This window comes from Typha latifolia, chromosome 4 (assembly GCF_019914945.1).
Source record: "Typha latifolia isolate L0001 chromosome 4, TyphaL0001v2, whole genome shotgun sequence".
In the NCBI taxonomy this organism is placed as follows: domain Eukaryota; kingdom Viridiplantae; phylum Streptophyta; class Magnoliopsida; order Poales; family Typhaceae; genus Typha; species Typha latifolia.
Genome location: NC_133089.1, coordinates 1,477,966 through 1,494,586, shown reverse-complemented (window position 1 = coordinate 1,494,586; position 16,621 = coordinate 1,477,966). Strand labels below are relative to the sequence as shown.

General features: G+C 39.5%; 4 protein-coding genes across 4 annotated transcripts; 1 reads left to right on the top strand and 3 right to left on the bottom strand.

Moving 5' to 3' along the window:
• Positions 1-34: 34 nt before the first annotated feature.
• Positions 35-4,005, bottom strand: LOC140787135 (ketol-acid reductoisomerase, chloroplastic-like). The gene is made up of 10 exons (XM_073135914.1): positions 3,604-4,005; positions 3,406-3,498; positions 2,960-3,025; positions 2,547-2,687; positions 1,747-1,974; positions 1,498-1,615; positions 1,283-1,422; positions 1,045-1,212; positions 700-855; positions 35-597 (listed from the first exon to the last, which is right to left on the bottom strand). Exons 1-10 carry the CDS (start codon positions 3,910-3,912, stop codon positions 229-231), a joined length of 1,788 nt encoding a protein of 595 aa, XP_072992015.1. The 5' UTR covers positions 3,913-4,005; the 3' UTR covers positions 35-228.
• A 275-nt stretch (positions 4,006-4,280) lies between these two features.
• Positions 4,281-7,597, bottom strand: LOC140785918 (GDSL esterase/lipase At1g28570-like). The gene is made up of 5 exons (XM_073134021.1): positions 7,273-7,597; positions 6,740-6,958; positions 5,117-5,268; positions 4,741-5,017; positions 4,281-4,660 (listed from the first exon to the last, which is right to left on the bottom strand). Exons 1-5 carry the CDS (start codon positions 7,532-7,534, stop codon positions 4,431-4,433), a joined length of 1,140 nt encoding a protein of 379 aa, XP_072990122.1. The 5' UTR covers positions 7,535-7,597; the 3' UTR covers positions 4,281-4,430.
• A 2,016-nt stretch (positions 7,598-9,613) lies between these two features.
• LOC140785916 (uncharacterized) lies at positions 9,614-14,115 on the top strand. The gene is made up of 2 exons (XM_073134019.1): positions 9,614-12,618; positions 13,438-14,115. The coding sequence occupies exon 1, from the start codon at positions 9,739-9,741 to the stop codon at positions 12,493-12,495; it is 2,757 nt and encodes a 918-aa protein (XP_072990120.1). The 5' UTR covers positions 9,614-9,738; the 3' UTR covers positions 12,496-12,618; positions 13,438-14,115.
• A 216-nt stretch (positions 14,116-14,331) lies between these two features.
• On the bottom strand, positions 14,332-16,419 carry LOC140785917 (GTP-binding nuclear protein Ran-3). Its single transcript, XM_073134020.1, has 8 exons — positions 16,280-16,419; positions 16,107-16,176; positions 15,711-15,767; positions 15,488-15,605; positions 15,197-15,286; positions 14,929-15,108; positions 14,765-14,842; positions 14,332-14,583 (listed from the first exon to the last, which is right to left on the bottom strand). The coding sequence occupies exons 1-8, from the start codon at positions 16,280-16,282 to the stop codon at positions 14,514-14,516; spliced, it is 666 nt and encodes a 221-aa protein (XP_072990121.1). The 5' UTR covers positions 16,283-16,419; the 3' UTR covers positions 14,332-14,513.
• Positions 16,420-16,621: the final 202 nt, after the last annotated feature.

Here is a 16,621-nt window from a genome sequence, read left to right as displayed (position 1 = left end):
AAGATAGCAAAATGATAGAATCCAGGAAAAGAGCTGATGCCAAGTTGATAGATCACCTTACTTATTAGGGAATACAAAGTTCTTAACAACTAGAGATCGAAGTTCCATACAATACTAACGCTTAGAACCCTCTAAAATTCTCCCAATGCATAGTCTAGAGAGCAGAATGCTCAACAGTTGTACATAATATCAGGACATTCCTCAAAACGTAGAACTCGACTCCATATATTAATTGCTGGTTTGTCGCAATTCTGGGCGCACAAAGTCTGCGTCTGCAGGCACTGATATATCAACAGTTGGTCGGAGTTCTGCACAGATTTCGATGGCGCTGTGAATTGGATCAGATAAGAAATTGCTGAGGAGGTCCTGATTGATCTGGGCGCTCTTGTCGACAGCCACAAATGCTTGTTGGGTGAGAATGTAATCGAAGCGTGGTGCCCACTTTCTTGATCCTAGGCGTGCAGTTGTGGAGCAATTGTCAACCATGAATGACACTCCGCGAGCGTGCATGAAAGGGTTCAAGGAATCCACTGACTCGATCACACTCTCATTGATGATTTCAGAGTAAGAATGACCCTTCTTCCTTAGGACTTCAATCTATATAACAGTTCATGAAAGAATGTTGTAAATGATTTCACTAATTCTACAATCAGCATGATAAGTCTCTAAAAGTTACGATTGGAGGAAAGAGATGTAGACCTGAGCCATCATAAGTGCCACAAAAACTCCAGCAGTGAATGGATGCAACGGGCCTAAGTCACCTTCAGGTCGGACAGCCCGTACGCGCTCACCAACTTTCCACATACGTGTCTGATCGATCTTACCCATTGGAAAAGCAGGTAGACCTTCCTTCTCCTGCCAGGAGGAAACAAAATGTGAAAAAGGTTGACAAACAAATTTCATCTCCCTTGTTGCAAAAAAAAAAGTTCTAAAAGAATAGACCTTGTGACATAAATTGCCTGAGCAACAGACAACATAAATCTGGCCAAGCTGTCACCACTAACCCAGAAGAATAAGGTTAATTGTAAGAGATTAGAAGCTCACATAAAATCGTCGACCAGCCAGCACAACACTGCGAATTTCACTTCCAGAGGCAACATCCTCATAGCACTCATATAATATATCCATGCAAGGATAGAATGAGGCGCTATAAGCTGCATTGAATTCCTTCTTCCCCTCCTCTGACAATGCATTATACACAGCCAGCATGCCCTGATAAATGTAAAGCCCTCCAGTGAGTGGACTCCACTTAAGACAATTTACAAACCTCATCATTCGTTACCTTCGTTGAAATAGTTTTTGATATGATTCCTGTGATGCATTCCACTGTGTTTTTGTAAGCCAGCTCTTCACTCATCGCATTCTCAGTGTACCTTCTGAACAAGGCCTCCACAACTCCATGCACAGCACCAAGTAAAATGCCTGAATATGGAGGGAGACATTAGAAAGCTTCTCAAATATTACAGGCAACAAAGAGATTCAGGGAAATAGGCTCACCCCGCTCCCCAAAAATGTCACTCTTGTACTCTTGCTCTAGAGTAGTAGCAAAAGTAAATGGAGATCCTAAACCAACTGACCATCCAAGAGCAACATCAGTAGCCCTACCATCAACATCCTGTAGACACAAATAAGAATATTACAAGCTAAAAATCACACCAGCAAACTTTCAAATCTTTTTCCACGTCTTTAAACCAACAGATATCTAAGGTAAACAAATTCACTCAAAGGGATATTTTGAGCACTTACTTGGTGAACAGCAAAACTGGAATTAATTCCAGCTCCATTAATTTCTTTACCCTGAACATACAGCCTTCTAACTGATGGACCCATTCCCTTAGGGCATACTGCAATCACACTGATGTTTTTGGGGAAATCAAGACCAAGGGACTGCAAATGTCCTAGTAGAAATCCATGTGACAAACCCAGAATGCTGTTTGGTTTCATGTGTGAGAATATCTTCTCATAGTTGTCCGCCTAAATAGAGCACCAAAATCATGAAACACAATTCAGATTACATGCTGCTGCAGGATAGAAGAGCTGATATGGTAAGAGAATCTAATTGAAGAGCTGAAAGGCAAACAACGGATATGAAGCAAAAATTAGGATGTCAAATACACACAAATGAAACCAAATGGCTACATATTAGGAAACTACCAAAGCAGATTAGCTGATTTAGATCTAAGAAGCTTGTGCTAGCCTTCCACAATTTGTTTAAGTAGAAATGTCACCAGAAGAATAATCAGCTGACTACAAATATTTTGACTGAGAAAGCAGGACTGACAGAACATAGCAATAGCTTTCAACAACAATCAGTGCCATTAGATACTTAAGAATTTACATATAAGATGAATAAGAAGGAATTGACTTATAGCTTGTAAAAATTTATGCTGATACAACTCTCAATTTTATGAAAGGACCTCAGAGAGTTCATCTTTATGATTCATTAATGAACTGCAATGACCAAAGTACAATACAATATTGAGGAGAGAAGAAAAAAAAGTACGGTATTATCAATTACAACAGATACTTTCTATAGAACAACCAACCTGTGCAGCATCTGATATCAACAACAATACAAGATCACTGCCTGAAATTGTCTCCCAGATATCACCCAATGTTCCAGTTTCTTCAGTGAATCCAGCACCACGTGCTTCCTCAAATGAGCGAGAACCTTTCCTAAGACCAATCTGCAAATGCATACATCAGAAAGTAAGCATGCTAAGATATTTATAAGTAAACAACTAAATACTTGAATTGTTCAATGAATCTATCAATCTATTAAATGCTAGTATAGGGAAGCAAAACATATCAAAGAAAAATAGTACGTCTAAGCACATCCAAATAAAGTAGGAACAAATTGAGTCTACCATCTAACATCACAAATAAACACATAACATGGAGAAGCATTCACAGTAAGCATTTGTAAGACTTGTAATGCATAGTGAACAAGAAGCCTTACCTTAACCACGATATCTGACTTTGCAGCAGCAAGTGAATCCCTCAAATTCTGTGCTTGTGCAGGACCCTATTAGGAAACGAAAGGAAATTTAGGCATTACGCTACAAATCAGGTAGCCATAGATGACCGACGAAGTTTTGAAAATGTCACGGAAGAACGTAGCACTTAATTTGCCCAGAAAAGTCAAAGAACGATTCAGAATTACATAACTATCAGAAAATATAATTAATAGAGTACACATGTATGAAGAGGAATTAGGTTTTCCCTAACAAAAATTTTATAAAAAGAACTCTTAGAAAAAAGAAAGTGATGAGAAATACGCATGCACTTAACTAGAACCATAACAGAGCATGCTGGGAAAAAGAAAAAAAAACGAACTTTGCTCACAAATTAAGCAAGAAAGTGTGAAAAAGAAGAGACAAAAAGGCAAATGGAGGAATCTTTCACCTGGGATCCCCATCCAATCACACCTATCTGCTTGATCCCCTTGAATGCGTCCGGCAATAAATGGAACAGATCTCTCCCACCTCTCACAATATACTAATAACCCAAAACACAAAAACAAGAAAATATTAAGAAACACAAAAGGAGGATCAATAGTTACAGAAGGAATAAAAAAAAGGTATAAGAAGAGAAGAGGAAGACCTCCTCATTTCCAGCAAGAGTAATCTTCTCCTTCTTAAACACGGAGGTCTCGAAATCGAGAGAGAGCAACGGTTTGCTAATGGAGGGAACGGAGACCATCCGAGCACCGAGGGCGGCGCCGCCACCTCCTCTCCGCCGCACCCCGACCACCGGCGACGCATCTCTGTAAGTCCGAGAAAGAATATGTCCCAGAGATCTGGACGAGGAGAACAAGAATCCCAAGCCAAAAGCTAGGGGTTTCGGCGCCGTGGGGTTTAGGGTTTTGGAGTGGAAGGCAATGGATGGCGTGGAGGATGTGGCGGCGGCCATTTGTGAGACGAGTGTGCGGAAGAAAGAGAGATCTTTGACGAGCTAACCCCTGGCTTTATTAGGGAGCCAAATTTGGAATGAGGTTATTGTTGGTCTTTACCTACGAACAGCGAACAGCTAGATTAGTAAATTCTTGGCCGTTGATCTGTGTGATCCTCTTAAGTAGTATGTGTTCGCTGTTTATTTCGCATCAAGTGCCTGTGACTGCGAGACACGTCGTCGATTTTGTCCAATCCCTGAGAAGCGGATCGTCTGCAGACACGGATGCAGGAATTTTCGACGTTTTGACAGGCTTGATTGGACTTAGGCCTAGAAGACGGCCCAAAGCCCAGCGCACGTCATCTTAACATCCTTAGCGGTTAGTATCATACAATATATAAAATTTCTTTATTTTATTTTTCATTAAGAACAAGTAGAGATATCAAAGCAGAAATAGAAATTACAAATCTTGAAAAAAAAGTAAGAAAACAAAAATTCTTGCAAAGAGATCTCGCGTTGCTACTGTTGGACTTCATACGTTACATGCTTACATACTGGAGGCTATTTACATTAACTCCAATAATATTATTCCCAGGGCAAGTGTTAGCTAAGTAAGGAATAGCATATGGTCCATGAAGAACTCCATCGGCAACTACATTGTAAACTGCCTCAGTTGGATGCATTCCATCCCAGGAGCCATAGGATGATGGATCGACGCAGACCGATGATGCTGGAGTTCCACAACATGATTGCAAAGGTGCTTTTAATCCTGCCATACCACATTAATTAGCTCTTATCAATTTAATAGCTATATTTTCTTTCTTTTTTCTGAACAAAAAGAGAACTCACCAAATTGATTTGGGTCACGAAAGATTCTTATGACAGCCTCATAATAATCAGCATAAATTATCGTAACATTAGGGTAAAGTTTCTTGAGGTTATCCAACTCTTCTGCGAGTAATTTATTGTGATACTCTGCGAACTCATTCAACCATTTGATGCAGCCAGTTTGTGGATCATAGTCTTCCTCATTTTGGCTCTGAAATTTTTTAAGATACAACGGAACGCACCCAATTGGGAAGTTACCTGGAACTAGAAAAGTCTTTGCTCCAAGCTTGATTAGATCCTGCCAATTAAATAAAAGTTAGTAGGAGTGTTAGCAAATTAAGAATTATGGAAATAAATTAATGGATAGCTGAGAAAGACAGAGAGGATGGGCTCTCACAGTGATGGTTGAAATAATGTAATGGATGACAGGAGGAACAAAGGTGAGAACTTCATCAAAACTCGTACTTCCATCAAGGAGAGGATGGTTGTAGTCATTTCCTCCAATCTCTCCAACAATAAAAAGGGAGGTGCTCATGATGTTGTTGTAGTCTGCAAATTAATAAAAGCATTGCATTTATCTTCTAGTAGGGCCTAGATTGAAGGACTCATCTATATATATATATATATATATATATCCTACCAAATAACTAGCATATGTCCAATTAATTCCTAGATATGTTTGTGGCAAACAAACATCATGAATATCATTGAAAAGTTAAAGATATCTACGTTTTAATTTAAATGATAAATAAGTTTGACAAAGTTAAAACTCTATTTTTTTTCTTTTTGATAGATTATAATCGATATGCTAATCATAGGCTAAACTAAAAGGCTAGACCTTATCGAACCTAGGTTAAACAACTAGATCAATCTAGAGGTGATCATCTGATGGGTCAGACTAAAATATTTCAGCCTGTTACCAGTCCAATACCTCGATATGTTGTCATTTTTTAAGAGAAGCTTTTGTGCATTGTGCACACTTCATTTCACTTAAAAATGGAGACATTCTCATATTTAAAATAGGTGATCTACCTTCTATTACTGTGCTTTAGGATAATCTAGATTCTTTGACATATCGATCAAGACATAGGGTTAAGCATAAACTCATTAATATCAATCAAGCAGCTCACCTTATGACCCAAATTTGGATCTACCCATGGTCAGACTGCATTTTCGAAGAGAACTCCAAAGTACAACCTTTCTCTTGGCCATCTCATCAAGAACACTCGCCGCGCGAGCAAAGTAGCGGCAACCACCTTGTTATCCATACCTACCTTTCTGACTGCAAATCTATGAACTCTCCTCTCCATGAGCAGGCCGCTCTAATCAGCGTAAAGCTGTTTCGCCACAATTCCATCCTTAACACCTCCTCAGAGATACCAAATACCTCATTCAACCTTAGGACGTCGATACACCCACTAGAAATGGAAGAACTCTATACTCTCACACGCATTTCATCGAACAAGTTCTGGGCATCAACCAAGAACACCAAGATGGTCCTTATCCAAGACAATGACTCGAATACAACTTTGTGGACATGGGTATGCATCTTTACATCGGTCTAAGACCCGAGCAAATGACTTGAGGAAGAAGAAGAGGGCGTATGGCGGCGCTTATTGTTTACCTTCTCTGGTGAATTCGCTGGACCAAACATAGAAAGCTGGACATGATCGGGCTACGGGCCGGACTACTAAACGGCGTGGCTCGATGGTTGTTGATTCCTTCTTAAATCGAACGGGCCGTGTTTCAGGCTAGTTGTCTCAGCCGGACCTAAATCAGGCTCGGGCTATATTTAGCTCGGTTTAATTCGGACGGATTCGACCAGATCGAGCTCGAGGTTGACTCTTCTAAGAGATGAGTCACACTAGTATCTAAAGAGGTTTTGGATCCATTACTTCTACTTGTATCATAAGATTGTAGGCTTGTAGCACCCAACCACTAAACTATATTGATTTATAAATTCAAGCTCAGGATCTCTATGTTAACTACTATATATAAGAATAAAATTAGTATTAATTACCAGACGACCCAGGTGAGAGTAATGGAAGTAACTGCATGAACCACTGTATCTGAACGCCCAAAGAGTAGTCCGTCCATGTCACATTCATCCCCTTCGCCGCGAAGAAGGAATTATCCAACGCTGTCGCCCCCATCACCGCAAAGTTGGCCCCGTGCCGGAAATCCTCGCCGCACTGCCCCTCGAGGTACGCCGTTAAAAAGGGCAACCCAAATGCTTGAGCTACGTGCACCAACCAAAAAGACTAGTTAATAACGATCCATATAAACACTGTTATATGTACTTTTTGCATTATCTACCTAATAAAAGAGACAGTCGAATTTCCACAGGTACAAACAAAAAAAAAAAAAAAAAGAAAAAAAAGAAGCACGAATCACACGATTCCACTAAAGAAATGAGTGGTTGCAACTTGCCCATCTTCAAACGTTTCCATGATGTTGATCGATCACTACACCTACTTTTTATATTTCTTTAAAGCAGAGTTTCTAATCACGCATGGGGACCAGTAGTTTATATCTCAAAACAAATATACACACCAATGAAGTCGACGATGACCCGGCCGTTGGTGAAGCGGCCGCTAGGGCGGCCGAAGTAGGTCTCGCCGTAAGGGCACCGCTCGTCGGAGTCAAACCAGTCGCCTCCGGCGGAGGAGACGAAGTTTCCGGTGTCGGAGATGGAGTCGCCAAAGCAAAAGATGCGAGAGTAACAAGCAGCGGCGAGTTGTGCGTGTAGGAGAGGTGGGATAACTATGGGGAGGAGGAGGAGGAGGAGAAGAAGGGCATGGGATGAGGAGGCCATGGAGAGAGATGAGTTGCTTTAGGAGAGGGGAATATTTGGGAGGCTGAGGTAATATGATAAAACCTTTTGAAGGAGTCACGTTCACATACCTATATAGCCTCCTTTTTTTAATAGAAAAATACTGCAAAATTCTGTTTGCCGGTGCCCGGCCCGACACGCCCCGGTTTGGACCGGGCTAAGCCCGGCCCGGACCCGATTTAGACCCGGCCCGGCCCGAGTCCGAACTACCCATGGGCGGCACGGGCCAGTTCTTTGCCTGCTCGACCCGACCCGAAAGCCTGCCCGTCTGCTACAGTATTTATCCTCCCTGCTACAGTAATATACCGTTGCTATAGTAAAAAAATTTTGGTATTATACCGTTTTGCATTATTTTAAGCACACATTTAAAATTTTTTAATTTTTTTTTAATTTTTAAATTTTTTTTAAATTTTTTAAAATGGAGGAATATAAATATATATTTTTTAAAATAAGCTAATAGTTAAAAAATTCTAAAAAATAGCTAAAATATGAGTTGGGCCGAGTGATTGGTGGGTCGGGCCGGCCTGGCCCGACCGGTTAGCCCGATCTCTCACGGGCCAACGGACGGTAATGGGCTAGACTATTCTAGCCCGGCCCAAGTGATTAGTGGGTCAGGCCATGGATAAATACTTAAGCTCGGTTGGCCCGAAAAACCCGGCCCGGCCTGCCCAATGATTATATCTATCCGTATTTATAAGGATAAGCAAATTTATCGAAAAAATCAATACGAAGGGCGGCCGACGATGGGTTCGTTTTCGTCGTCGGCCAGTTGCCGGTGGTCGAATAATTGAGAGACGGGTGCTCAGGATGAGATGAAGCGAAAACATGGGATTAATGGCCTCAAATACTTAATTAAAGAAACAAATGGCCTAAAATGCTAAAATGAACGTCAAGTTGATGAGGACGGGGCTAGTTTTCTTTGATTCTTTATCTTACTTTTACCAATTTCTAGGTCACATTGAGGGGTTCCTTTACCCTAAAAATTAAAATAAAATAAAGTTAAAGTAAAATTAGAGTTTAATTTTGTGAGAAAAGTATGAAATGCTTCACAGCCTCACAGGAAGCTTGTGGTGTAGACTGTAGAGGTACTTGAAAGCTACGAGCACTGAGGTGGGACTGAGGTCCCCCTGCTGCATATAAACTATTGAATATAATAATCTCATTAGATCTGGAAATAATGACAGGTAATAGGATAAAATTTTGTATGTTAATATGATAAAAGTTTATGATTTTCTCTGAGAGTTTAACCTCCGCAGATGGTGGCATAAACTATTGCCCAACTGTGCAACTAAAATCGATACTACAAAATAAATAAATAAATAAATAAATGGAAAATTAAATAATTACATTTGGCCCATTTTATTATTTATCTGTCTAATTTTTCTTTTTTATACCAAATGTGCCGCAGTTCTTGTTTCATTAAAATTTAAAAAAAAAACATGTAGACAAAAAACATGTTACAGTATATAAATCTTACCATCGGTCCTATAACTACAGGACACAACCCACATAACATCCACAGGTAATACAGATTATAATTATACAAAATATCAAACTGCAAAGTATCACTATAAACATCCAAACAAAATTTGGTACCATCGACAGCATTACTTCTCCAAATCCACAATCTCTTATGCCGTGTCTAATTTTATTTACTTAAAAAATATATTATGTAACTATTATGCCACCAATTTTAGATATTTGAAAGATTGTTTTACTCTTGCATTAGAAGAATATTGAAAATTTAAAATAAAATAGCTTTTTTAATATATTTTATTTATTGATAAGGTGTGAGAGATATAAAATCAACTAACTGTTATAGTGTTAATAGATACTTTTTCTTACTACCAAGAAGGTTGTTAGATTTCAACTCCATCTCTATATAATTATTATCGAAAAAATTATATGGTGATTTAGTAGTTTGGCTTAATTGTTTGACTCATTTCATAAATCTGACTTTAAGGTAAAGGGGTAAATAATATAAAAATAATAATAATTTAGGAGGTTAAGCATAATTAAGAATAAATAATATAATAAATATGACATCAGATCTTTCTTTGGAGTTTTTGGTCTTCCTCGACTCGCCTCCGCCCTCCTCCCGAAACCCTAAACCTCTCACATTAACCCTCATCCTCCGACAGTCACACACACTCTCTGTTGACCAGTGCGCAAATCTCTATCCTGCCATGAGGATGCTAAGAAGCTCGTCGACCTTCTCTCCATGGCCGCCTCGCTCATTTGCAAGTCCCAATTACCGCGCTTCCACCGCAAATGCTCTCCTCCCTTCTCCCGAAAGATTCACATCGGAGACGAAGAAATATAGCGCCAAAACAACGCCGTTGGAGAATCCCTCTTCTGTAATCCCGGAAAAATCCAATCTTGATGTGGCAACTCCGCTGGAAACGGGAAATATCGAGGAACTTCTATCGGAAATGAGGACATCTATCATCAAAACAGCGTCTTTGGTGAAATCCACTTCTCATATCCCTGAAAATACCAATCTTGATGCGGAGACTCCGCTGGAAATGAGAAATCCCGAACAGCCCAGCACGGGAAGTGGCGAAACAGGAACTTCTCAATCTCCAATTCAAATACTATGTGAGATATTTGCCCCGCAGTCCTTGACGAGTCAGGAGAGATTGGTCGAGTCCCTTCTAACCCATCAGAACGATCCAGGAGCAGCTCTGAGATATTTCGAGTGGGCTCAGAGGGAACGAGGTTTTGTTGGCATTGATCCATTCTGCATACTCTTCCACATTCTGGTGCGCTCTGGGAGCCGGACCGAAGCCCGGAAGCTGCTGAAACGCAACGTTCTAGGCAATGCTAGTCCCCGTCCTCGTGTAGTTGTAGATCGCCTGATTGAAACTTCCAAGAGGTGTGATTCTGATCCTTCTGCGTTTAAATACCTGTTGCTTTGCTATTCTAATTCCGGTCGTGTTGAAGACGCGCTTGAAGCTTTTCGTCAAATGGTTGAATGTGGCATACTTAATGAAGTTAAAGCGACAAATCGTGTTTTAAGAGCGATGGTAAGGAGAAACTCTATCACTACTGCTCGGGTAATTTACAGGGAGATGAAGGCAAAGAGAATGGATTTTGATGTTCGTACATTTGATATAATGACCAATGCATGTATGCTAGATGAAAAGCCTGAAGAAGCAGAAGTGTTCTTCAAGGAAATGATTGATATGGGTTTGCAACCGGATGAAATTTCTTATACCACCATTATACGGTCAGTATGCAAGAAACCGGATTCAATCCGGGCTTGTCAGTTGTTGTCTGAGATGAGAAGGGTGGGCTTTGTTCCCTCTCAGTTCATATGTAATTTAGTAATTGGAGCTTGTGTAAAGCAAGGCAACATGCGGGAGGCTCTAAAATTAAAAGATGAGATGGTCATTAATTGCCTGCCAATGAATGTGATTGGTGCCACTAGTCTAATGAAAGGATATTGTGATCAGGGAGATCTTAGCAGTGCATTGGATCTATTCTCTAGTACCATTGAGCTAGGCATAGTTCCAAATGATGTTACATACTCAGTTCTGATAGAAGGTTGCTATAGAAATGGAAAAACAGATATGGCCCATGAGCTTTATAATCAAATGAGACAAAGGGGCATGGGTCCTAGAGTCTTCACACTCAATACGGTGATAAGGTGTCTCTTGAAAGATGATAAGTGGAAAGAGGCTCTGCAGCTGTTTGATGAAGCAGTTCCCCTTGGTATACCAAATGTTTTCACTTTTGATATTCTTCTACATTGGATCTGCCAGCGTGGCATGGTGAAGGAAGCTTGCAACTTATGGGCTAAAATGGAGGACATGGGAGTGAAACCAAGTGTTGTTTCGTACAACAATTTGATATGCGGCCATTGCAAGCATAGAGACATTGATTCAGCGGTTAATTTGTATTCAGAAATGTCTCAATGTGGCATCAAACCTAATGTTGTCACGTATACCACTCTCATGGATGGGTTCATCAATAAGAAGGATTTCGATAGGGCTTACGATCTTCTTCAGACAATGCATGACTTGGGTGTTCCTCGCAACGAATATATATTTAATACTCTCATCAAGGGCCTTTTTGTGGTTGGTCGTTCGTCTGAAGTTAATGAAATGTTGCAGAAGTTTATGGAAGAGGGGTTTATACCTAGCTGTATGACTTATAACAGTATCATCGATGGCTACATGAAAGCTGGCATGATGAGTTTAGCATTCGCAGCATACCAGCAAATGATTAGAAGTGGTATATCTCCCAGTATAGTTACATACACCAGTTTCATTAATGGCTACTGTAAAAATGATTGCAGTGATCTTGCTGCAAAATTGCTGAATGGAGTGAGATGGAAGGGTCTCCAATTGGACAGTGCTGCATATAATGCCCTCATTATTGGTTTCTGCAAGAAAGGAAACATGTATGGTGCACTTCGGCTTCTTGATGACCTTCTTGACGCTGGCTTAAAGCCATGTGCAGCTATATACAACAGCCTCATTACTGGGTATAAAAAATTGAATAAGATGGAAGCTGCTCTTGAATTGCATAAGAGGATGCTTGAAGAAGGAATTCCTTGTGATACTGCTATTTATACAACCTTAATTGACGGATTGCAAAAAGCTGGTAATATAACCTTTGCTTCTGAACTCTATTCCGAGATGGTAGCCAAGGGCAATGTTCCTGATGATGTAACTTTCACGACGTTAACTCATGGTCTTTGCCGTAAAGGAGACATAGAAAATGCTCGGGAAATTTTGGATGAAATGGATAAGAAAGATGTACGTCCTAATGTTCTTATATATAATATGCTGATCAACGGATACTTTAGGGAAGGTAAGCTAGAAGAGGCCTTCAAGTTGCATGATGAAATGCTTGACAGAGGCATTGTTCCTGATGATATAACATATGATATTCTTGTCAGTCAAAAGTTTGCTGGAGGCACTTCTGCAAGGGCTTAGTATGCTTAATTGCTATGTTGGGTAATTTCCCTCCAAATGGGAATATCAAACGCCACATAAGCAGAAGGTCCAATTTAGTTTACTCCATAAACTGATGATTGTTCTGCGGCTTGATAAGCAAAGGTATGAATCAAGACATACCCGGTAAAATGGATGGTTTGAGCTATGAATTTAGTCTTGAATATCCAGCTGATTCTCATATACCATTGTATATAAGTAATTTCCTGATCAGGTCCTTTTTGTTGAACAAAATCCTAATCAGATCCTGTCAAATGTTTTTGGAGCTTTATCATATTAAGATCATCTTAGCATAGGAGCTCACAGGCACATTTGAAAGCTTTGGTTTCACAACTAATATTGCATGTTATTTTAGTATTGCAGTAGTGGTTATGTTGTCTCTTCTTTTTATTTCTGTGTCTAGTTTGATGTTTAGAAATCTAAGTTGGTCTAACACATATACGGCACTTGATATATGAGATAACCCGACCTACTGACAAGTTACAACAGTATTCATTAGAATCATTCTCCTCCCCCCAGCTGACTTTATGACAAATATTGCGATTGTGTTACTTTACTAAGAATAAGAACAAAACTGAACCACTGATGCGTAAAAAATGAGAAAAGGAAAATCATTATAGAACTTGGAAGTTGATTTGTAATTAGAATGAAGCAGAAGAGTTATGTAAGACGACTCACGTGACACTTAAATATAGGCATTAACTTTTCAACATTTGAAATATTAATGAGACCTGCTATATTCACTTTCTTGGTAGATCACCAGCTCTCTGGGTAGGAAATATACATAGAAATGCATTTTATTGATCAAAGAGTATATGTGATCATGTTTTTGTTTTCCAAGATGTATATGTTCTTGATAAGAAGAAATTTATAGTTAATATTCTTGGCAGTAACTGCATATTTGTTCTTGATATCAATCTGCAGATTCCACATCAATGGATATGACAAGGTGAATGCTTGCAGCCATTGATATGAATCCCTCTCTTCATATTCAAATATTTTGATATCAAAGAAGAAGAGAGGATTTCTTTTGAGATCTAGTATGGGTCGAAGAAAGCTGCGGAACTCCATGGTATATGATGGTCCTTATTTTGCTGACCGGCGGCATTAAAGTGGACCTAGCAAGAGCAATGAAACATCCTCCTTTTTAGGGGTGCCATCCTTGTTATTTTTCAGGCAGCAATCAAAACGGAAACACTATGAGGTTGCAGATATGAGAAACTGGAATTTGAGACATATTGTTCTGTCATGGATTCATGAAGAGGTGGTCTTGCATTGCTGACTCCTGGTGGGCACTAGGATGGGAAGTTTATGAACTTCTGAGCCACTCTTCAACTGTGACCTTTTTGTCTACTGCTATTTTGGATTATCTCGTTTGACTGAGGAATATCACTTCTCCTCAGGTCTCCAATACCCGAGTCTCATAATGTTGAGGTGAGGTCTTTATGTAATAGGTCCCACTTTGTACAGTCTAATACAGCAGCAAGGATACGTGAGTTCTTCTCAGTTGGTTCAATAAACAATCCAGCCAGCTTGGTGCTTCAATGTATCTACTTTAGGCGAATCTTGCCTAGCCTCTTCAATTGTTAAGAGTTATTGCCAGATTGATGGAGTTTACTAATTTATTGTTTTCATCGGTTTAAAAGTAATTAAATTTTACAAGTTTTTGTTGGTATAGGATTAATTTTACTTTATAAGTTTTATCATCTTTGTCGTAGGGAAAATTATTGGTCTAATTTATAGGTTCTATAATGACATTCGTCCAGCAGCACCAATGACTTGTTTTATCCTTTATTAGTGACTCTATTATATCAAAAGTTTAAAACAGAAGCGAGTCAAAAAGTATAACATATACTGAATATCATCACATATCAAGAGTTCATAACTCACTGACATCTAACACTAACAGACAGAAGAAAACCGAACAACGCATACTCTACTGTAACAGAATCTCATCAAACCCCTTATATTCTGCATATAATCAGAAACAGATAGAAACTCTAATCAAATATATCATCTTCGTCGTCAGGAAGAGGTTGAGCTGCAGCTGCCGCGAGGTCTGCCTCATGCCTGTGGAAACACAAGAAGTTGTGTAAGATATATCATCTTAGTGTAATGGAACTCACGTATAGACGCAGCAGGGCAGCTAAATGAGAGACGAAAATTTTGCAACAGACTAATCCTGGTTGATACTAAGACATCTCTACTATCCTCAAATTTCAGCAGTTGGAAAGAAGTCAAGAACACTCACTGTTGCTGTGCAGCCAAGTCGATCTGTACCTCCGGAGGAGCAAGAGCAGGCGATTCGACAAAGTGAAGATTTGCATCCCTAGACAACGTAATTGAAATTTAGTTTCTTTCCAGAGACTTTTAAATGATATGCAAAGTCGAGCGAATCTATAATTAGTTCATTACCCTGCAAGTTTTCTAGCTAGATACAGGAATGGCTTCTCAAAGTTGTAGTTGCTCTTTGCTGAAATCTCATAGTACTGCAGGTTCTTTTTCCTGTGAAATGTAACTTGCTTGGCTTTGACCTGCCTGTTCTTCACATCGACCTTGTTACCGCAAAGGACAATGGGGATATTTTCACAAACCCTGATTGACAAAGCACATAAATTTGCTATTTAGATGCAATCACAATGGCAGCATCTTGCATTAGCCTCATCCAGTTTACAGAACGAACCTGCACAAGTCTCGGTGCCACGTCGGAACATTCTTGTAAGTTAACCGCGAAGTTACGTCAAACATGATGATAGCACACTGGCCATGGATACTGTGCAAAAGAAAGCAAGGTAAACCAAAAGGATAAAGGAGAACAATAGCAGCTAATATATGTATCTTTTGCAAGCATCTAAAGAACCAATGTTATAGTTTCTATTGATGTTCATGGCTCATTTGAGCAACCAAAGCAAGTAAATAACCCAATCAATATTTCAGAATTGTTACACAGTAATCATCCGGAAAGAAGACTCACTAGTATCCATCCCTGAGACCACCAAACTTCTCCTGACCAGCTGTATCCCAGCAGTAGAATCGGATCTTCCCACAATTGGTGAAGAAATCCAAAGGATGAACTTCGACACCAATAGTAGCTGCAATACATTTTAATAGGAGGAAGAAAAGTTAAAACTCATTCTCGACTCTTTCAGAGATGGAAAACATCATATACAATCTAAGTTGATTTGTATGATACTTACGCTCGTACTTCTTCTCAAATTCACCAGTAAGATGCCTCTTCACAAATGTGGTCTTACCTACACCATTACGAATTCACAACAGAATCAACCATCAACCAGATCACAAACACACGAAATCAATTCTCTTGAAAAAAAAAAAATTACCAACACTTCACCTTATAAACCATAGAAATCCGAATCAAGTAGCTTCATAATTTAATGCACTACGAAGAATGAAGTATAAGATTTCTTAAGGTAAGGGAATCTGCAACAAAATTCGTCCGACAAAAGGCTAAAAAATCAGCGGGAAATAAACACCAATTGCCAGAGAAATTTTCAGCTAAAAAAAAAAGAAAAAAAAAATCCAATCTTTGTCACAAAAAGAGTGGAAAAATCAAGGAAAGATAAGATAATCACCAGTTCCTCCATCACCGACTATTACGAGCTTGAAGCTCGGGTAATCGACTGTTTGCTGATTCGGCAATGCCTGCAAATGAGCATAGGAAGTCGCCCACAAGTGAATCAAAACCCTAAACCCTAATCATTCGATCCAAGGGCATGAAAGAAACCAAAGCGAGCTCAATTCTTACCATTTGAATCCAAAACTTATTCACGAGTTAGGAGGAAGAAGAGATTGCGGTGACGAGGTGAAGAGGATATTTATCAAACGCACCTACTAGTTTCTAGAAGTTTTATTTATTTATTTCATCTTTTTCTTTCTTCTTTATTTGGTTTTTCTCCGTTCTTTCTTAGCTTCAAGAGAACGCAAGCTTGTGGGCCGTCCGATGAGGTTCCTACGGACGGATTGGTACGTCTAGCTTTTGAAGAACGCGCGTCTGTGGACCGTTGGATACGATCTACCGGACCGATTCATTCTATTGGATTGAGAAGCTAATAGTATCCACTCAGATTGACTCCGGATCCATTTAATC